Source organism: Tasmannia lanceolata, unplaced genomic scaffold (assembly GCF_043159265.1).
Source record: "Tasmannia lanceolata isolate RefF3 unplaced genomic scaffold, GAP_Taslan_0.1 ptg000016l, whole genome shotgun sequence".
NCBI classification, from domain to species: domain Eukaryota; kingdom Viridiplantae; phylum Streptophyta; class Magnoliopsida; order Canellales; family Winteraceae; genus Tasmannia; species Tasmannia lanceolata.
In genome coordinates, this window is record NW_027518693.1 from 18671775 (window position 1) to 18688805 (window position 17031).

The window sequence follows — 17031 nt, forward strand, 5'->3', positions numbered from 1 at the left end:
TCTGCTCAACATGAGCTGGCAGATCTATTGAAGGGTGTGAGGTGTGACGAGGCTGAAAATTAAGAAAAAAAATCCTCTACTCAAAACATGATTTATTTTTGCTTATTTTTTAAGTCACTTCTCACCCTCACGCTCCTGTCCTCTCAAGCCTCTCAGTCTCTCACCCTCCTTACCCATCTCTCACCACTTGATAATCTAATATTGCATGGAAAAAATTCATGGCTTCCAAATATGCTCCTTGTTTGGATTGCAGGAATATTTAGAAAGTTTAGAAAGCAAACTTATTTCTAAAATTTTCTACTTTTTCCACACATGAAAATAGATGACTTGAACCAACCCCCATCGTATCATTTCCCTAAATTTGTGGGTGGGAATACCAAATGGCGGCAAAGTCTCTAATGAGAATGTGTTACAAGTTTCAACCATTGGCTTGTGGTGGCTCTTCAGCAAATCAGCAAGACACTAGGGAAGACGAATTGGGATTTCAATGCAGATCCTTGCAGGGGAGAATCGGGGTGGCTAACCCCTTCAACAAACCAAACTTCGCTCCATACCATGTTGGAGGAACTTCCTCCATAACGAAGATGTGGCTGAGTAAAACACCGGCCACATGAAGATTCTCTCTCTCTCACACACACTCACATACGCTTGGTGGGGCCGAACAGCACTGTTTTACTCGGCCACATTGTTATTATGGAGGAAATTCCACCAACAGGGTATGGAACGAAGTTTTATTCGCCTACCACAACAAAGAGATTGCACATGCTAATCCGGAGATTCAATTATTTTTTTAAACAATACAGTGAGGCCCACTTCATAGGATAACCCAAACAGTTCATTAGTTGGAGCACAACTTAAATACGCCGTACCAGCTGTAGATCTTTCCATAAGATGATCCTAACCCTCTGGTTTTTATAATGTGCAGTATAAGGCAGATGGCACGATAGAGGTTCAAAGCACGTCTGGTAGCCGAGGGCCAATGGGTAGACAATGAGAAAACGATCCCAATTGCTAAAATGACCAATGTCAGATGCATTCTATCCATAGCAACGGATGGGCAATTTTTTAGTTAGATGTTGAAATTGCCATCTTTCATGGTGGTGTAAAAGAAAACCAAGTTCAGAAAACTTGACTCATCAGAATACCAACTCACCCAACTAGTGAGATCTAAATCTTGGCCAAAATCAATGGAAAATAGAAATTTGTCTTCCACCCAGACATAATGCATGACAGGAGAGAGCGAGCACAAGAAAGGGGCCAGGCCAAATAAGCGGAAGAATGAGCTTCATATCATATTAAGAAGCGTCGCGTTGGCAGTGAGTATTCGTGGGTCCCGAAATGACTTATCTTCGATATCCCTGAGTAGAGACTTGTGGTCCGTGGCCCTTATGTAATAAGGGCTCATGCACATCACGTCTCTCAACCTCTCTATCGAATAGGCGGCTCGAGATCCCCTTCTTAGCGCTAGTCCCATCTGCCGAGTCCGAATTGATGTTATGATCTGCAGTGCTTATTAATATAGGGCTTAGCCTTAGTGGCGGACAACAACTTATTAAACATGTCAACTCGGCTTATACCAATCACATGGCATTTCACAGCTGACTTTTGCAGTGGACAAGAGTCACAAAGGCTCACTTTTAAGTAGATTTTGTCTTATTCATTTAATTCATCTGTGGTGCTGTTCTCTCTTGAAAAAGTCAGCCCAAAATGCTTTTCTGCGAAATTCCCTAGCTAATCGCTTTAATAGGAGCACAAAACCAGCTTGTCTTTTCTTTTTTAATCGGCTTGTGAGAGCTTTTTGGGAACTGTAATAACCTTTGACAGCTCTTTAAACACTAGCTGAGCTCTTCTAAGGTTAAAAAAAGAGATTCTTAGTCCTTTGTAAAAAGGGATGGGATTTGCTAGGGACCATTCCAGAAGGCATTTCGCGGATGGGTTGTTGCATATGAGAGTAGCTAGCCACACAGGCTCAGATTTTGTCTTATTCATTTAATTCATGTGAGGTGGTTTCTCTCACATGCAACAGCCCATCTGTGAAATGCCTTATGTAATGGGTTCCTAGCAAATCCCTTGTAAGAATGAATATCTTGTTTTATAATTGGCCATGTTCATTCTTGATTTTTAGAATTGATTTTGAGTAAGTTTTGGACTAAAAATTAAATTCATCTTTGGGTCGGATAATCAATTTTCAAGATCCCAAACAAACGGGCCTGAAAAGAACAAGGTAATCAATCAATGTGGGGGCCATGTAAGTATGTAACATGATAGACTTGCAACACATTCATTCACCATAACAGGGTGTCTCATTTGTGTTTTGTGCTTGGGTTTTGCTGAGAAAGTCCACCTGGCAAATCCGATCCAATCGTGCACAAATAAACGGAAAAGATAAAATAAACACAAGCCACAAGATGAACACTGAGATTTTATGTTATTCGGCCAAAATCCTAGAACCACCACGGACGAGAACACAATCTTCGCCTATGAGAAAACAATATACAAGAATCACAATGGATTTAACCCAGAACCCGCAACACTTTCGTTGTCCTCTCAACCACGACCGTTCACGGAGAGTAACTCGTGAGAAAAGCCTACAAGAGATAACCCAAGAAGAAAACCCGTGGGGAAAACCAGATAAGAACCCGAGATGAAACTCTTCTATTCTCTCTCCTCTCTCTTCTCTTCTCCTCTCTCCCTCTTTCTTTCTCTCTCCTTCTCCCTCTTTCTAACGTTCTCAAGCCAGCGCCTGTTTTGCGGCCACACTCAACTAGTCATGCAGAGAGTGCTCTAGGTTTTCTAAAAACCTAAAAACCCAACTTCCCATTTTTCGGTTTCTACGTTCCTACCTCAAGCGATGGGAAATAAGGCAAAGTTTCTAAACAATCTCCACCTTGGCTTATTTCCTAGTCACCTGGCTTGTTTTAGTATTAGTTGCTATTTTGTAGGGATTTTCCTTACTTTTCAAAAACTGCCAATTCGTTTTGAATATGAGAGAGATCTTTTAGTATTTGATTTGGGTAGGATCTTTTAGGACTTTTCCAGCACTCTCTCTCTCTCTCTCTCTCTCTCTCTCTCTCTCTCTCTCTCTCTCTCCTAGTTCTTGAAAGAACAAGGAAGCCACCATGGATTTCAAGTCTAGGATGGGATCTCAGGAAGTTCCCCTCTTCCTCCTTCAACTACGTGACATGACAAGCACTACTTCAACTTCTGGAGCAGTTTGAGTTTGAGAAACGCCGAGCACCTAGTAGGGAGTAGGTCAATCAATTGGTATGTTTTCGTCTTCTTTTTTGTATTTCAATCCATCATCATGGATTCATCTAGTAACTAGGATCTTGGCTCAGTTGTTGGAACGAAATAATTTTATTTGTAGCGCAATCTAGCTTCCACCGTGATTATCGATTCCACCGTGTCTCTCTCTCTCTCTCTCTCTCTCTCTCTCTCCCTCTCCTAGTAGTCTCCCTCTCTCCCCCAACAAGAACAGTTACTGAGGCCCAACAATTGAATTGCTTAAATCTTTGAACATAGGTAGGGCCCACCCTATACTCATTCTCACAACTAACACACACCCTGTTCTCTCATTGAACACAAGCCCTTAGTGGGGCCCAAGAATGAATGCTTTATATCTTTGAATTGAGACACCATAAAAAGTGTGTTTTTGTAACAAAAAATTACTTGGGCTCACTTTGTTAGAAGATTCAAACTGTTCATTTGTTGAGACCCAGTAAATAGGACTTGCCCAGAAAATCATCTCCCTGTGATGATCCTAACTCTTTGATCCATGGAGATTCATATATGGTGTCGTCTTACTAGATTGGATCGTTATCGAGAAGTTTTTTTTTGGGACACGGCCTATTTATATTGAAGCTCAATAAATTAACAATGTGATCTTCAAACAAAGTGGCCAATGAATTTTTGAAAAAAAATGACATATGCACAGTAGGTGTGGTCGGCCTCATGTATATTGCGTCTATTCGTAGGTGAACATGTACTTTGAAAAATACAATGAAGCCCACCTTGTTTAAAGATCCAGACCTACTCAGTTCCTAGGCCCAAATGTTCCTAGACTGTGCCCCAAAAATTGGCTCCACTGGATGATCGTAACTCTCAAATCTATAGATAAATTACACCATAGAGTTAGGATCATCCGACGGATATGATTTTCGTGGTACGAAGTATTTATGTTGGGGTCTACCAATTGAATGGTTTAGATCTTTGAACAAGGTGGGCCCCACTCTATTTTAAAAAATATATATGTGCAGCTTCCTACTACACCATATAGAACATATTTATTAGACAATCCATTGCATCGCTTATTCCAATATCCAAACCGTTTTTTTATGTGGCCTTCCCCCAAAATCATCTTCGCATGATGATCCTAACTCTCCGATTTGTAGAGGCTGATTGGATCATCCTACGGATATGATTTTTGGGGAAATTCATATTTACGATGGGCCCAACAAAAGAACGGTTTGGATCTTTGGATCAGGTGTGCCCAAGTGTTTTTTTTTTTTAAATACCCTTTTTATGATGTCCACCTTCTTCAAAGATCCAGACCATTAATTGTTTGGCCCCACGCAAGGTTTGTTATGGAAGAGAGCATAAAGCATTAATTGTGATAATTAGTATAGGTCGGGCCTACCTTGTTCAAAGATCTAAACAATCACTCGCTAGGCCCACTAAAGGTTCATGTTTGGGGGCAGAGAGAGAGAGAGATTTTATCAATGCCCTATATTTAAGTTATTCTGTGAATAGGGTGGCCAAAACATAGCTGCATCTACACACGTTTGGTGTTTAACAAAATTAGCTGAGAAGAAATGGTATGAAACATAAGAAACAAACAATGCAGTTGGTGGGTGTACCAAAGCATACACTGGAAGTCTGTGTATCAATTATATATAATTACATTGCAAGTTCAAGAGATTTACACCCAATAGATGAATACATGTCTGATTCCACAATTAGAAGAGAACTATACATTAAATGCAGTGCAGTTTAATGGAGATCTCCTCAATGGATAACAATAACATGCAGCTTAAATCTGTACTGTATATACAAAAGCTATCTTGGTTGTTTAACTCACAGGAGGATCTTTAAGTTGACAGAGCATATTCAGTTATCTGTCAGTCACCAGATCTTAATTCCTGCTCAAGTTCATCAAACTCCCACCCACCAATCTCCTCTGTTGAGTAATCTCTGCTAACCTTCCCAAATTCGGATTCCAACTTTGCCAATTCTGCCTCAGTATCTAAGGATTGATCCGCTGTGGCAAGGGCTGATTTTTGGGACTCTTCTCCTTTCAGTGGTGATGTCTCGACAATCTGTGTTGCATGGGACGAACTATTCTCTGATATCTTCTCAGATGGTGTCTCTCCTTTCGGAGATGGAGTCTCGATTTTTAATGTTGGTCTTTCGATAGCTTCGAACTCCTTTTCTGTCTGTTCAATAGCAGCAAATAGGTCTTTGACCTTGGGATTATCTTGCCTGCATTAGCAAGGACCATGGGCATTTTTTTTCAGGAAGTTTATATATGCATGCAACACAGCACACAGAGAGATTGATTGGAAGGGAAAGATGCCATGACCAAAGAAATAAACCTGGAAATACTTCCATGCTGATCATAAAACTGTTGTTTCATGCGGTCCACTACCCTGAAGGTAGTTACAATCTGAGAAGAAAATGAAAATCATGTCACCATGAATGAGATCTCTAAAGGCGAGTAGAAATATCAAATATCTTCTAACAAAAGAGCTAGAGACCGATTATAAAGAGGCTTATTATTTCTTCCCCCTTCTATTACAAACGTAAAGGACACTGCTCTAGACCTTATGATCAGGCAATGAAATTAGCAGAACACACTCCTCAAGAAGTAACCAACTTCAACATTTGATTGTTTTTAAAACTAAAACTGACAGGTTTCAAAGAATAGTGCAAAGGAAAGCCATTCAAAACAATATTCAAAATACAAATGAAGCAGGAACTTCTGATGGTCAAGCTATGTTTAAGGAAAAAGAAACCATTATCCTCCTTGTTCTATGTGCCATGCCAGCAGAACGGCCTTACAGTCTACCAATGAAATAGCCAGCTATCGATTTTTTTTGTTCATTTTCTCTTGTTATTCTCCTTGTATTATCTATGTTGACCATCTCGGTCTTCTTTCTCTATTATTAATACTATTCATCATTCAAAAAAACTGAAATGGCTTGCTATCAATCTCTTAGAAAAGTAATGACGGTTTAATGACATGTCCCTACACCACTCCTGCTAGAGTATGTCCCTTCAACACTTTGGCCGAGACCCAGTTCTCATCAAGATCCTACCTGGCAAACGGGTGGGCGGGGCCGGATTTCACCCAACCCGTACCGGTCCGGGTCGTACGGGCCAGGTTAAAAATTGACCTGGCCGGGTCAAAAATGACCTAGAGTAAGTGGATGCTTTGGATCCCCCAAAAAATGTGGGACCACCCTGTTTTTTGGGTGGTCCCACATTTTTAGGCACTTGTGCAGGAACACTATATATATATATATATATATATATATGATCCGTCAACCAGAAACATTTTTATATACATATATGCAATTTTACATGGTCATTTTTCATGAGAAAACTACCACATTGCCTAAAAAGCAGGTGACCTAGTTAGTGGTTGTGACATGGTGGTTGCCACATTCAAAACGACCATGCGAAAATCAAAAATTGCAACAGTAGGTGCGAAGTAAATGAATGTCTACCTTTGCTTCCCATTCCAGATATTCCTCTTCAAGATTTTTCTGTTGGTTTGAAATTTCACTATGCAGAGTGGATTCCATTTCTGACCTGGTAAATGGCATGAAGAAACAAATTAGTCAATCTCAAAGTTATTCGTGTTACTTCATGATGAAGATTTCACAAACACCTAATCACATTACCTTTCACTAAAGTTCTTTAAATTATCCACAAGTTTCTTGATACTATTGATAGAAGGCCCCAACTCTTCCTATATAACAAATAAAATGTACACCAATAAGGAAGAAATAAAAATTGCATTCTTTGTATGGCGATGCAATTATAGTTAACATTGTTCTATGCCTAAATATATATGGCTTTGATCGTTTCAAATGAATCATTGTAATAAGCAATACCTTGTATGCAGAAAGGTGATGAATGACCAACTTTGCAAAATAGTTTCCATACTCCTCCAATTCATCACTTGAACAAGGACAAAAAAAAACAATGAATAACTACAAAGAATTAAGGTGACTCTAATTGGTGATACAAAACTCACTCGCATGCAAGCACAAATTTTTAAATCTGGAGGTAAATAAAGGAACAGGTATCTCCTTTTAGGAATTAGAAGCAACATATTCATTAGGTGAAGACTAATTGCGAGTTGTAATATGACTTAAAAGAAAAGAAGACATACATACTTAATTTGCTTTTCCTTATGTTCTGTATATGATGATTGGAGAACCCATGTATCTTCCAAAAAATTGATCCATGTATGGACAACATTTGCTTCTACCTTGCATGAAGCCACAGACCTTGAAAGCTCCTCTTCCTATAATTTAAACAGATGGAGGTTTCTGATATTTGAAAGATGGAAGCACCATTCTACACTATGATATTGTATCCAGACATTGTTATTACCTATAAACAAAAGGAAATATGGTGAGCAATTTTCAGACCTTTGTTTTCAAATGGGCAACAATTTGATTGCTTGCTGCATTAAATTGCTCTTTCTCCTCCCTGGCATTGTGAAGGCGTGCCAGAGCAGCTGTCAAGGAGACATTGACCTACAATGGATGATCCGGTTGTAAAAAACATCGAAGAACTTGACCAATAAGTGCAGACCCTTTCGTTTCCATCATGGAAATTTGCTATGAGCAAAGACAACAAGGATGTCTTAATGTTGTTTATCAGATAAATGGCATTGAAAATTTGTTTTTTTATCAGTGTCAAAGTATAAAAAATTAAATGACGCCAACTCCAACAGTTTAAGCTTTTGGAGTAATTGGTTGTTTCACATGGTATCAAAGCAAAGGTCGTGGGTTCAAAACTCCTTCATATTAAAAACCCATATGCAATGGCCAACCCAAAAGTGGGGCCACATGTGCCACGTGTAGGCCAACCCTAAAAGGAGGGGCCACACATGAGGGGGAGTGTTAAAGTATAAAAGATTAAATGACGCCAACTCCAACAGTTAAGCTTTTGGAGTAATTGGTTGTTTCACAATCAGATAAATGGCATTGAGAACTTTACCAACATCCAGTATCCCATATGGAATGGTTTCGAATTTCAGCAGTTGTATCAACTTTTAACCGTAGTTTTAAATTTCTACCGAAAATGACACGAAACAACCGAAATGTTTCCATTTCCATCCCCACCGAAACTGAAATCGAAACAACCGAAATGCAAAAACAAAATCGTAAATGTAATAATGGTATAATATACCTTTCAAAAAAAAAATGGCATAATATATCAGTATGTATTACATAATTATAAGTATATGAATTGCATGGGAAATGGGGTGCATGTATTATGTATAATATTTATATGAATTACATGTGAAATTTGGTATGTATTAAATTATTAGACATGAGTGACCCTGCATGTCACTAGGTGTCCGATGTTTTTAAAGTGTACACAGCCAAATACTTGCCAAATGGGACAGTTGAAAGGTTAAAGGCGTGGTTGGTAGCCAAGGGTTACACTCAAACCTTTGGAGTTGACTATACTGAGACGTCTTCTCCGGTTGCCAAAATTCCTTCGGTGCGGGTTCTGATCTCATTAGTTGTGAATAACGGCTGGGCACTTTATCGCATGGTGATCTAGAAAAGAAAAAAATTTATATGGAGCAACCTCCAGGGATTGTTGCTCAGGGGGAGAATCGGCTATCTGCATGTCGATTGCGTAAAGCCATCTATGGGCTAAAACAGTCTCCTAGGAGATTCAGTTGAGATTTGGCATGAGGCACTGTGCAAATCGTTCAGTGTTCAGCTCTCAGTCAACTGATGGGTGTATCTTCTTGATCGTCTATGTGGATGATATTGTCATCACTGGAAGTGATAGGAAAGATATTAAAAAACTAAAGACATTCATTCAGAAAGAATTTTGCACTAAGGATCTAGGCCGTCTTAGATACTTTCTTGGAATTGAGGTCGCCTATTCACGAAGAGGATTGCCCTTGTCTCAGAGGAAACACGTGCCAGACATACCAGAAGAAACAGGTAGATGCAGGATCTTGACAGTGAAGCCAGTTGAAGTGCCCATGGATCTAAATATGAAGCTTTATCTTGATCAAGGGGATTTGTTAGAGGATCCAGGTAGATACAGGAGACTAGTTGGCAAACTTATCCACTTGACAGTGACTCGTCCAGATATTTCCTTTGCTGTGTAAGTTGTGAGTCAGTTTATGAGCTCGCCACGTACACCTCATTGGGAGCAATTACCCAAATTGTCAAATACTTTAAGAAGCCTCCTAGTAAAAGCGTGTTCTTCAAGCGACATGGCTACTTGAACCTTGAAAGGTTCACTGATGCAGACTGGGCAGGGTCTCCTGCAGATAGACAGTCGACTCACTGATCTCTTTTGCAGAGTCAGTGATTGAATTACAGGGTACCATCGATATTACACCTTTATTAGGGGAAACTTAGTGTCATGGAGAAGCAAGAAGCCAAATGTAGTGGTCAGATCTAGTGCAGAGGTTGAGTATCTAGTTGGCCCATACCTGTGGGGAATTGACCTTGTTAAGGTCGTTTATGTCTACAATTGGTATTCCCTCTTCATCTCGAGCTTTATTGTGATAATAAAGTTGTTGTTCACATTGCCTCGAATCTTGTTTTTCATGAACGGACTAAGCATATTGAGGTGGATTGCCATTTTATTCGGCAGAAGATACAGAGTGGAGAAATATGTATAGTTTTTACCAGAACATGAGATCAGTTAGCTGATGTGTTCACTAAATCTCAGAAAGGCAAAGCTAACTGATATTTGTAACAAGCTGGGGTTGTATTATATATACACTCCAGCTTGAGGGGGGAGTGTTGGATGAGTGGTGTAATTAGAGTACCCAATTAGGGGTATTCTTGTCTTCTCACATGTAACCCTGAACTCTTGAGCATATAATACATATTATGAGAGGGACTGAAATCACTCTCGCGTTCTCCCTCATCTTTCTTCTTTCTTTTCCTCTTCTTCTTCCTTGGATACTAAACACCATTAACACTTTACAATAAGAGAATCTCTTGACACCTTTTGTTCGAGCAATGGAAAGAAAGGTAAGTTTTGGCTCTAATACCAAGTTACAATCGAGGTTGGAGATTGAGAGAAGTGGGGAAGAGAAGAAAAGAGAAGGAGAAAAGTTTGGGCAAGAAAATTATGTGAGGAAAACCCTAAACGATGCATACATTAAGTGGTTTACAAAAAATAAATAAATAAAGGACAAGTATGCCCTTGATAAAGATAAGAAATGACAAAATAGGTAATTAGTAAACTACCATAAATGAAATGTACACCCTTGCACCTTTAACTCAACATGAATGAGGTCCCAAATCTTTCTTTGAGTAGGTAGTCGTTGATGTGGAGGTAAACAAACACCACAATCAGAGGTAAAGGATAACGGCTATCATGGCAGTAACCATAAACAGCTGCTAAGAATAAAATTGCATGGTATAGCTGACCCAAACAAAAGGTAAATAGAAATTCATATACACAAGTTATAGGTAGGAGTATCAAATGGAAGCAAGGAAGTTTTCATTGCTAAAACATAACATCAGAGCAGAAATACCTTTTTCAATTCAGCCTCCAATTCATCCCTTTGCTTCTCAAGTACTGCAATCTCAGATGCCAATTCCTGTAAGGTGGAAATGAAAAAATGCCTTAACTATAATTTTATTTGGCCTCCAATTCATCTCTTTGCTTTCAGATGCCAATTCCTATAAGATGGAAATGAAAAAATGGCTTAACTATAGTTTTATTTGGATCAAGAATAACAAATAGATTTTGGTTCATTCGTGCACGTAGAAATCGTGAACCAAAAAAAGAATTGTTACCTTTTTGTAATTTTCTACATCTCTTTCTTTTTAAATAAGTTGTTATTTTTCCAAAAAAAAAAAAGGAAATAAAAAGAAATAGTGAAGCAGAAAGAAGAGCTTGAACCATTCCAAAAAAAAAAAAACAGAAGAGCTTGAGTCTCTGATAAATAAATATTTTTTTTTAATGACCAAAATTTTCATTCAAAAGAACAGACCGAGATGGCCAAGTACAAATGCAGAAAAGAAGAGAAGAATGAAAATAAATATTGAAAAGCAGAAGAAATTAAGGTGGTACGCAATCGAATTGTTCAAAAGACGACATAAGCACCCCTTCCCTGGCTAACCTATCCGCCACCCCATTAGCCAATCTCCTTATATGGCAGAATGAGACATTCGAGCTCCCCACAATGAGATATTCGAATACCTGCGAGCCCGCTTAGCCAACGAATTACATTAAGGCCACGTTTGGATACCTCATATTTTTGTGTTTGGATTTGGATTTGATTTTTGGATACAAAATACAACAATCATCCTCATGTTGTATGAGAGAGAGAGAGAGAGAGAGAGGAGGGGGGAGAGGGAGGGACGTCTGGCTGCTGCCAGCAAGGTTGAGGTGCAAGGGTGAAGGTAAGTTCCACAATTATCGATTTCCAAATAATGTATTGCAGAACAGATTTACAAATTGGATTGTTTTTCACTGTTGTAGCTGATTTGGAAATCTAAGGATCTGATCCAGTTCAAAATCTCAACTGCAAATGTGAGAAATGAGAAACCCAAATCTAAATCTAGTGGGTATCCAAACGTGGCCTAAGGGAATCCCCTTCTACCACCACTCTATCTAAGTCTTCTTCCGCTAACAACTTGATACCTTGATAAGCCGCACGAACCTCCGCCTCACTCGTGTCAGCCTCTCCAATAGGGCCGGCAAAAAGCCCACTTGGCCAAACCCTCCTCATCCCTTAGGACTCTCCCTATACCAGCCGGTCCCGGATTGCCAAAACTTGATCCATCAAAATTTAGTTTCAAGGTCCCGGGAGCCGGCGGTTCCCAAACCTGCACAATCATAGGTCTTCGCTATGAGCTGAAACACACTTCCCTCCACCCGCACCAAAGATTAAAAGTGGAGACAAACTTAAACCTTGGAAGAAACTTTACCCAAAAAAATTTGATGGATAAATATTACAGAATAGTATCCTTAGACTGTGCATCTCAATTACCATCTCAAATGGATTTTGGAATGAAATGATAGGATTATAAAACGTGATTTTTTATACAAATACAGAATGAGTTCAAGCAATGTTTTCAGGATGTATCAATGAGATGAACAAGTTGTCTAACATAGACAGGTGCAAACAATAACAATACAGACTCAAACAAGTCATTTCATTCTTTATTATCGATACACTATCAAGCAGGGCGTTTTCCTTGCTAATAATTTATTTTGTCGTTCAATACTGATACCCGCAAAAGGCAAGAGATTGGTTTTCTTCTCCTAAAAAACCTTTGTCTTTTTCTTTTTAACAAATTGTCAGTGTACCACATATCTAATAACATGCAAGAAGAAGAATTTTGGGGGTTTCAATTTGATAATCGTCCACGGTTACCGTATCTATTTATTTCCAACTATAATAAAACAACAATTAAGTGAAAAACCCAAAGACAACAGGAACACTAAAAAACCGATGTTAAAAAAATTAAATTCCCATTAGATTGTAAATAATGATGAAACTCTTTGACAACACAAGCCTCAAGGAGTGATGGTGGATACTTTTAGCAGCCAAGATAGCGAGGACCCAGTATCTGTTCAGGTTAGGGGCGGGGCCAGGGAGGTGACCAGCCACGCGCAGTCACGTAACTCTCTTTCCTGCTTGGTAGAAGCAGTGCCAAACCTTACTCCTGACTGGATGGAGGCGTTTCAGGTAGGTACATCTAGTGCGAGTGGGAGCTACTAGTTGAAAGGATGCTCACCGTGAGACCAGGACCTGGCTACAGTTTGGTGGGACCGAGCAAGCACAGACCCAAAATGGATCCAGGTGAACCTATTCGGGGGATGATAGCTCAGCTGGGAACAGACCAACTTGCCTGTTGAAACCAAATAACGAGATTTGGACGGCGTGTTAGCTTTGAATCCAAGGGTTGACGCCTACCCGTTACCTGCTCATAGGTTGTCGCCTACCCGTTACCTGGTCATAGGCTTCATCTTTGGCTTGCTCCCTGGTGGATAACAGTTGTGATCTCACACTATCACTCCCTTGCTCACGACCCTCACGCTTGGGCCATTGTGTTATTCTTCTCTGGGGATAGCCCCAACAGTCGAGTCCCTTAGCCTTGCATTACAGAAGACTGACTCATTAATGAACTAAGTGAGGCAATATCAGTCTGAGCATGCATTCCTGCTCTCATGGGGTCTGCCTCAAGGATGGTGACGGACAATCGGTCTGAGCATGCATTCCTTTTCTCATGGGGTCTGGCACAAGGATAGTAACGGACCTTATCAAGGTGAGTCGCCGAATGCCCAAAACTGTCCTCGGGGAGTACAGACCCTTAGTCGTCGATAGCAGCTTGAAGTTCAGGTTGAAAGTGGAGCTGGCTACCTCACAATGAGTGGGAAAAGCAGACATGCAAGTCAGCCAATTCCTATTCTTTTGCTGAAAAGAGAAAGAGAGCCAAAGATGAATCCACATACAAAGCGGGGACGGGGAAGGAATTTGGTCCCCTAGGCAAAGGAGTCAGTCGACAGCTAAGAAATATGGAATTGGCAGAGCTCGTTTCGAAAATAGACCATAGTTGCTAGAGTGGCAAGCGAGGGCAAGAAGAAATGAGAGAAGTGGAAGCGGGACACAATAGGTTGAGAAAAGAGTGCGTGAAGCGAAAAGATTTAAAGAAACTAAAGAGAAAATAAGTGGGAAGTGCCATTAAAAGTAAACATGACACATTTAATAACACTCGTTCGAAGCGAACAAGAAGTGCACTAATAGAGTGAAACTGACCGAGAAACCCATTGTCTGCAACCTGGAAACCCATCGTCTGTAACCTGGAAACCCATCTCTGCACCAACTGCGAAAGAGACCCTATGTGTGCACACATTATCACTCCATTTCCAGGTAGCCGTCGAGATCTTAGGACCACTAGTCATTGTGCCCCCGACCAGATCATGAAATCCGCTACACTTGCCCCACTTTTTCCTTCAACGCCTTAACAGGCCCCATTGAACAAGGATGTCCTCCTTCACTCTCATCTGTCATAGGGTGAAACTGACCGTTTCGTTAAACTGACAATGTTAAATTTACGTAGAAACCGATTTTACCATCATCTCAAATCACCCCCATTGCCGAGTTCCACCTCGAATGAGAATTTCCTAGACAACCATTCTACCTATGACAATCACTCAAACTGTGATCTAACAACGAACACCCACAATCAATCCAATTGTGGCCCAACGACATTCGCTCCAACTTGAGCTCTAATACCATTTGTTGAGAAAATCCGACGGGCAAATCCGATCTGATTGTGCACAAATAAACGGAAAAATAGAAATAAACAAGCCACAAAATGAACACCGAGATTTTACGTGGTTCGGCCAAGATGCCTACATCCACGCGTAAGAACACGATCTTCCACCTTGAGAAAACAATGTACAATGATTACAATGGGACTAACCTGCAAACCCTCAAACCGCAGCCCATTCTCTTGTCCTCTCAACCAAGACGGTGCACGAGAGAAAACCTGAGAAAAACCCAAGAGAAAAACGACGAAGCACTCTTCTCTCTCCCTTTCTCTTCTCTCTCTTTTTCTCTCTCTCTTGTCTCCTCTTTGCTGCCGCCACACAAAGAGCCTCCCACCAAGAGAAAATTGCCTATCCCTTGCCTTTTTATATCTTAGGTTTTTACAAAACCTAAAAAACACACTTTCACGTTTTGCCTTTGCCACCACAATTGGAAAACCTAATTATAATAGGTAACTAGTGGTGGTGGAAAACAAGCAACTTTCCCAACATAGAGAGCTGGACACCATGCAGGGAAAATGAGTCGGTACTTGGTGCATTGAAGCCTTGGAGGTAACTTGAAAGCCATTCGCTTTGTCCATAAGAAAATGTGCCCTCCCAAATTAGATCATGTATGGTAGATTTCTATGACTTAGTGAATCAATATACCTTTGTTGATCTCCCTCTCTCTGGTGCTTGCTTTACCTAGTCGAATCACCAAACCCCTCCTATCTTAACTAGACAAAAATCATAGCATTTTCAACCGCTCAAAGCAACATACCTTCTCAATCTCACTAACTTCATTAGCTTTGGCCACACGAAAGTTGAGTGCCTCTTCTTTTTGACACCTGCTTAAAATATGAAAGGAAAGAATCAGAAATGTCTAATACTAAGACTGTTGGTTCTAAAATTAGAACAGAGAAATCAAAATTTTGAAAGAGAACTTGAATATTAGCAGAAGTTGAAAACATTTATGAAATTGTGCAAACAGAAGGAAGGGAACGATTTCTCTAAAGAGATTGGAAGATTTAAGAAACTAATCAGCACATCCGTACCTATCATGTAAGATTCAACATTGTTTACAAAATTCAATAAAATATGAGAAAACACAACAATCCAAAAGGACCAAAACTAATGTAGGCCACAAATAGAAGTTATAAAAAATAATGATGGGTATCCTTTTCTAGACTTTTCTCGAGGTGCTGAGACTCATTTTCTTTCTCATTGGTGGTTTTCCTTCAGTGTCTACAAATATAATTTCTATTGTCGATGAAAGTGAAAAAAGTTCAGGAAGCTGTTTATACAAATCCCCGTTTGTTTACTACAAGAAATTTTTTCCCCAGTATAACTATTCATCAGAGGCCTTCATAGAAACAGGAACATATATATATTTCCTTATGTTGATTATCTTATTAAGAAACAAAGTACAACATTTAGAAACAACCTGTGTTTTAAAAAGTGATCAAGATGCACAAAAAACACACTAAGATGCATATCAATAACCATAAGACCAATAAGGCGTACGCATTATGTACTGAGGCGCACCAAGGCATATGCCTCATGTTGAATGACTACACCCTAAGCCTCCCAGGTAACACTGTAACTTGTGGAAACTGTGACTTTGAAATTCGATTTATTTTATTTTTACTTAATCTATTCTAAACTTTAACTGGATGCGGGCATCCAATACCCACTTCATGAACGACAAATACCTAATTTTCAACCTTTAAGAAATTTAATTTTATTTTGGAGAAATGTCATTTTCTTCATTACCAACCACTCAACATAATAAATAGTTAAATACCTATCACTTATGGATATGGTGGATTTCTCTCATCAAAATAAGCTTTTAATGGTGGATTAATGGATGAATGAGCATCTAACTGAAAGATAAGTAGAAATTCCTATTTTTTACCCGTTTTACTTGCTACATCCGTCCCTTGTATATTTGTTTCCTTTAATTTGTGTTTTATGGAGTATGTTGAAACTTTAGAGTTGTGAGATGGGTGAGAGGAAATTTTGCATGGATATGTGGCTGAGAGAACTGGGGATCGGCCAAGGGGATATATTTTCCTTAAGTTTTGTGTTTAAAGGTGCACAGGAGATATTAACTGCATCAGCATGACTTGGCGGGAACAGATTATGGAATAAAATCATGCAACAAGTGTCACAACCAGAAGTTCACAAAGCATATAAAAATGCTAGTTAAGGATTTTAAATCTGATAAAAGTGAAAAAAAATGAAGGGACCCCATTAATTTGTGTGGATATCGGATAGAATTATGGAGGGAGCCCAACAACTATTAGAGTTGATTCTAAGATGGTGAAGAAGTAAATAAAGGGACCCCATTAGTGATGGTGCTTCCCAACCAACTAGGTTGAGCAGTCCCATTGATCAGTTTTTTTGGTAGGTACCATTGATCAGTTTGTCATGTGCAAAGCTCGATAAGCAACATTAAATTCTAGGTGAATGGAGGAAAGAAATGACTTCTAGAAAGATAGGAAGAATTCCTCATGCAAATGCCCTTTTTTAACGTAGCTA

General features: G+C 39.5%; 1 protein-coding gene across 1 annotated transcript in view; it reads right to left on the reverse strand.

Moving 5' to 3' along the window:
- Positions 1 to 4817: 4817 nt before the first annotated feature.
- The window catches only part of LOC143848362 (uncharacterized), a 38511-nt gene continuing 26297 nt past the window's right edge, over positions 4818 to 17031 (reverse strand). The window contains exons 10-18 of the mRNA XM_077357286.1: positions 15272 to 15338; positions 10760 to 10825; positions 7659 to 7766; positions 7401 to 7531; positions 7116 to 7182; positions 6903 to 6970; positions 6726 to 6810; positions 5592 to 5662; positions 4818 to 5478 (exon numbers count right to left, since the gene is read on the reverse strand). Coding sequence (XP_077213401.1) covers positions 5118 to 5478; positions 5592 to 5662; positions 6726 to 6810; positions 6903 to 6970; positions 7116 to 7182; positions 7401 to 7531; positions 7659 to 7766; positions 10760 to 10825; positions 15272 to 15338 — 1024 coding nt within the window. The 3' untranslated portion in view covers positions 4818 to 5117. The remainder of the gene's footprint in view (positions 5479 to 5591; positions 5663 to 6725; positions 6811 to 6902; positions 6971 to 7115; positions 7183 to 7400; positions 7532 to 7658; positions 7767 to 10759; positions 10826 to 15271; positions 15339 to 17031) is intronic.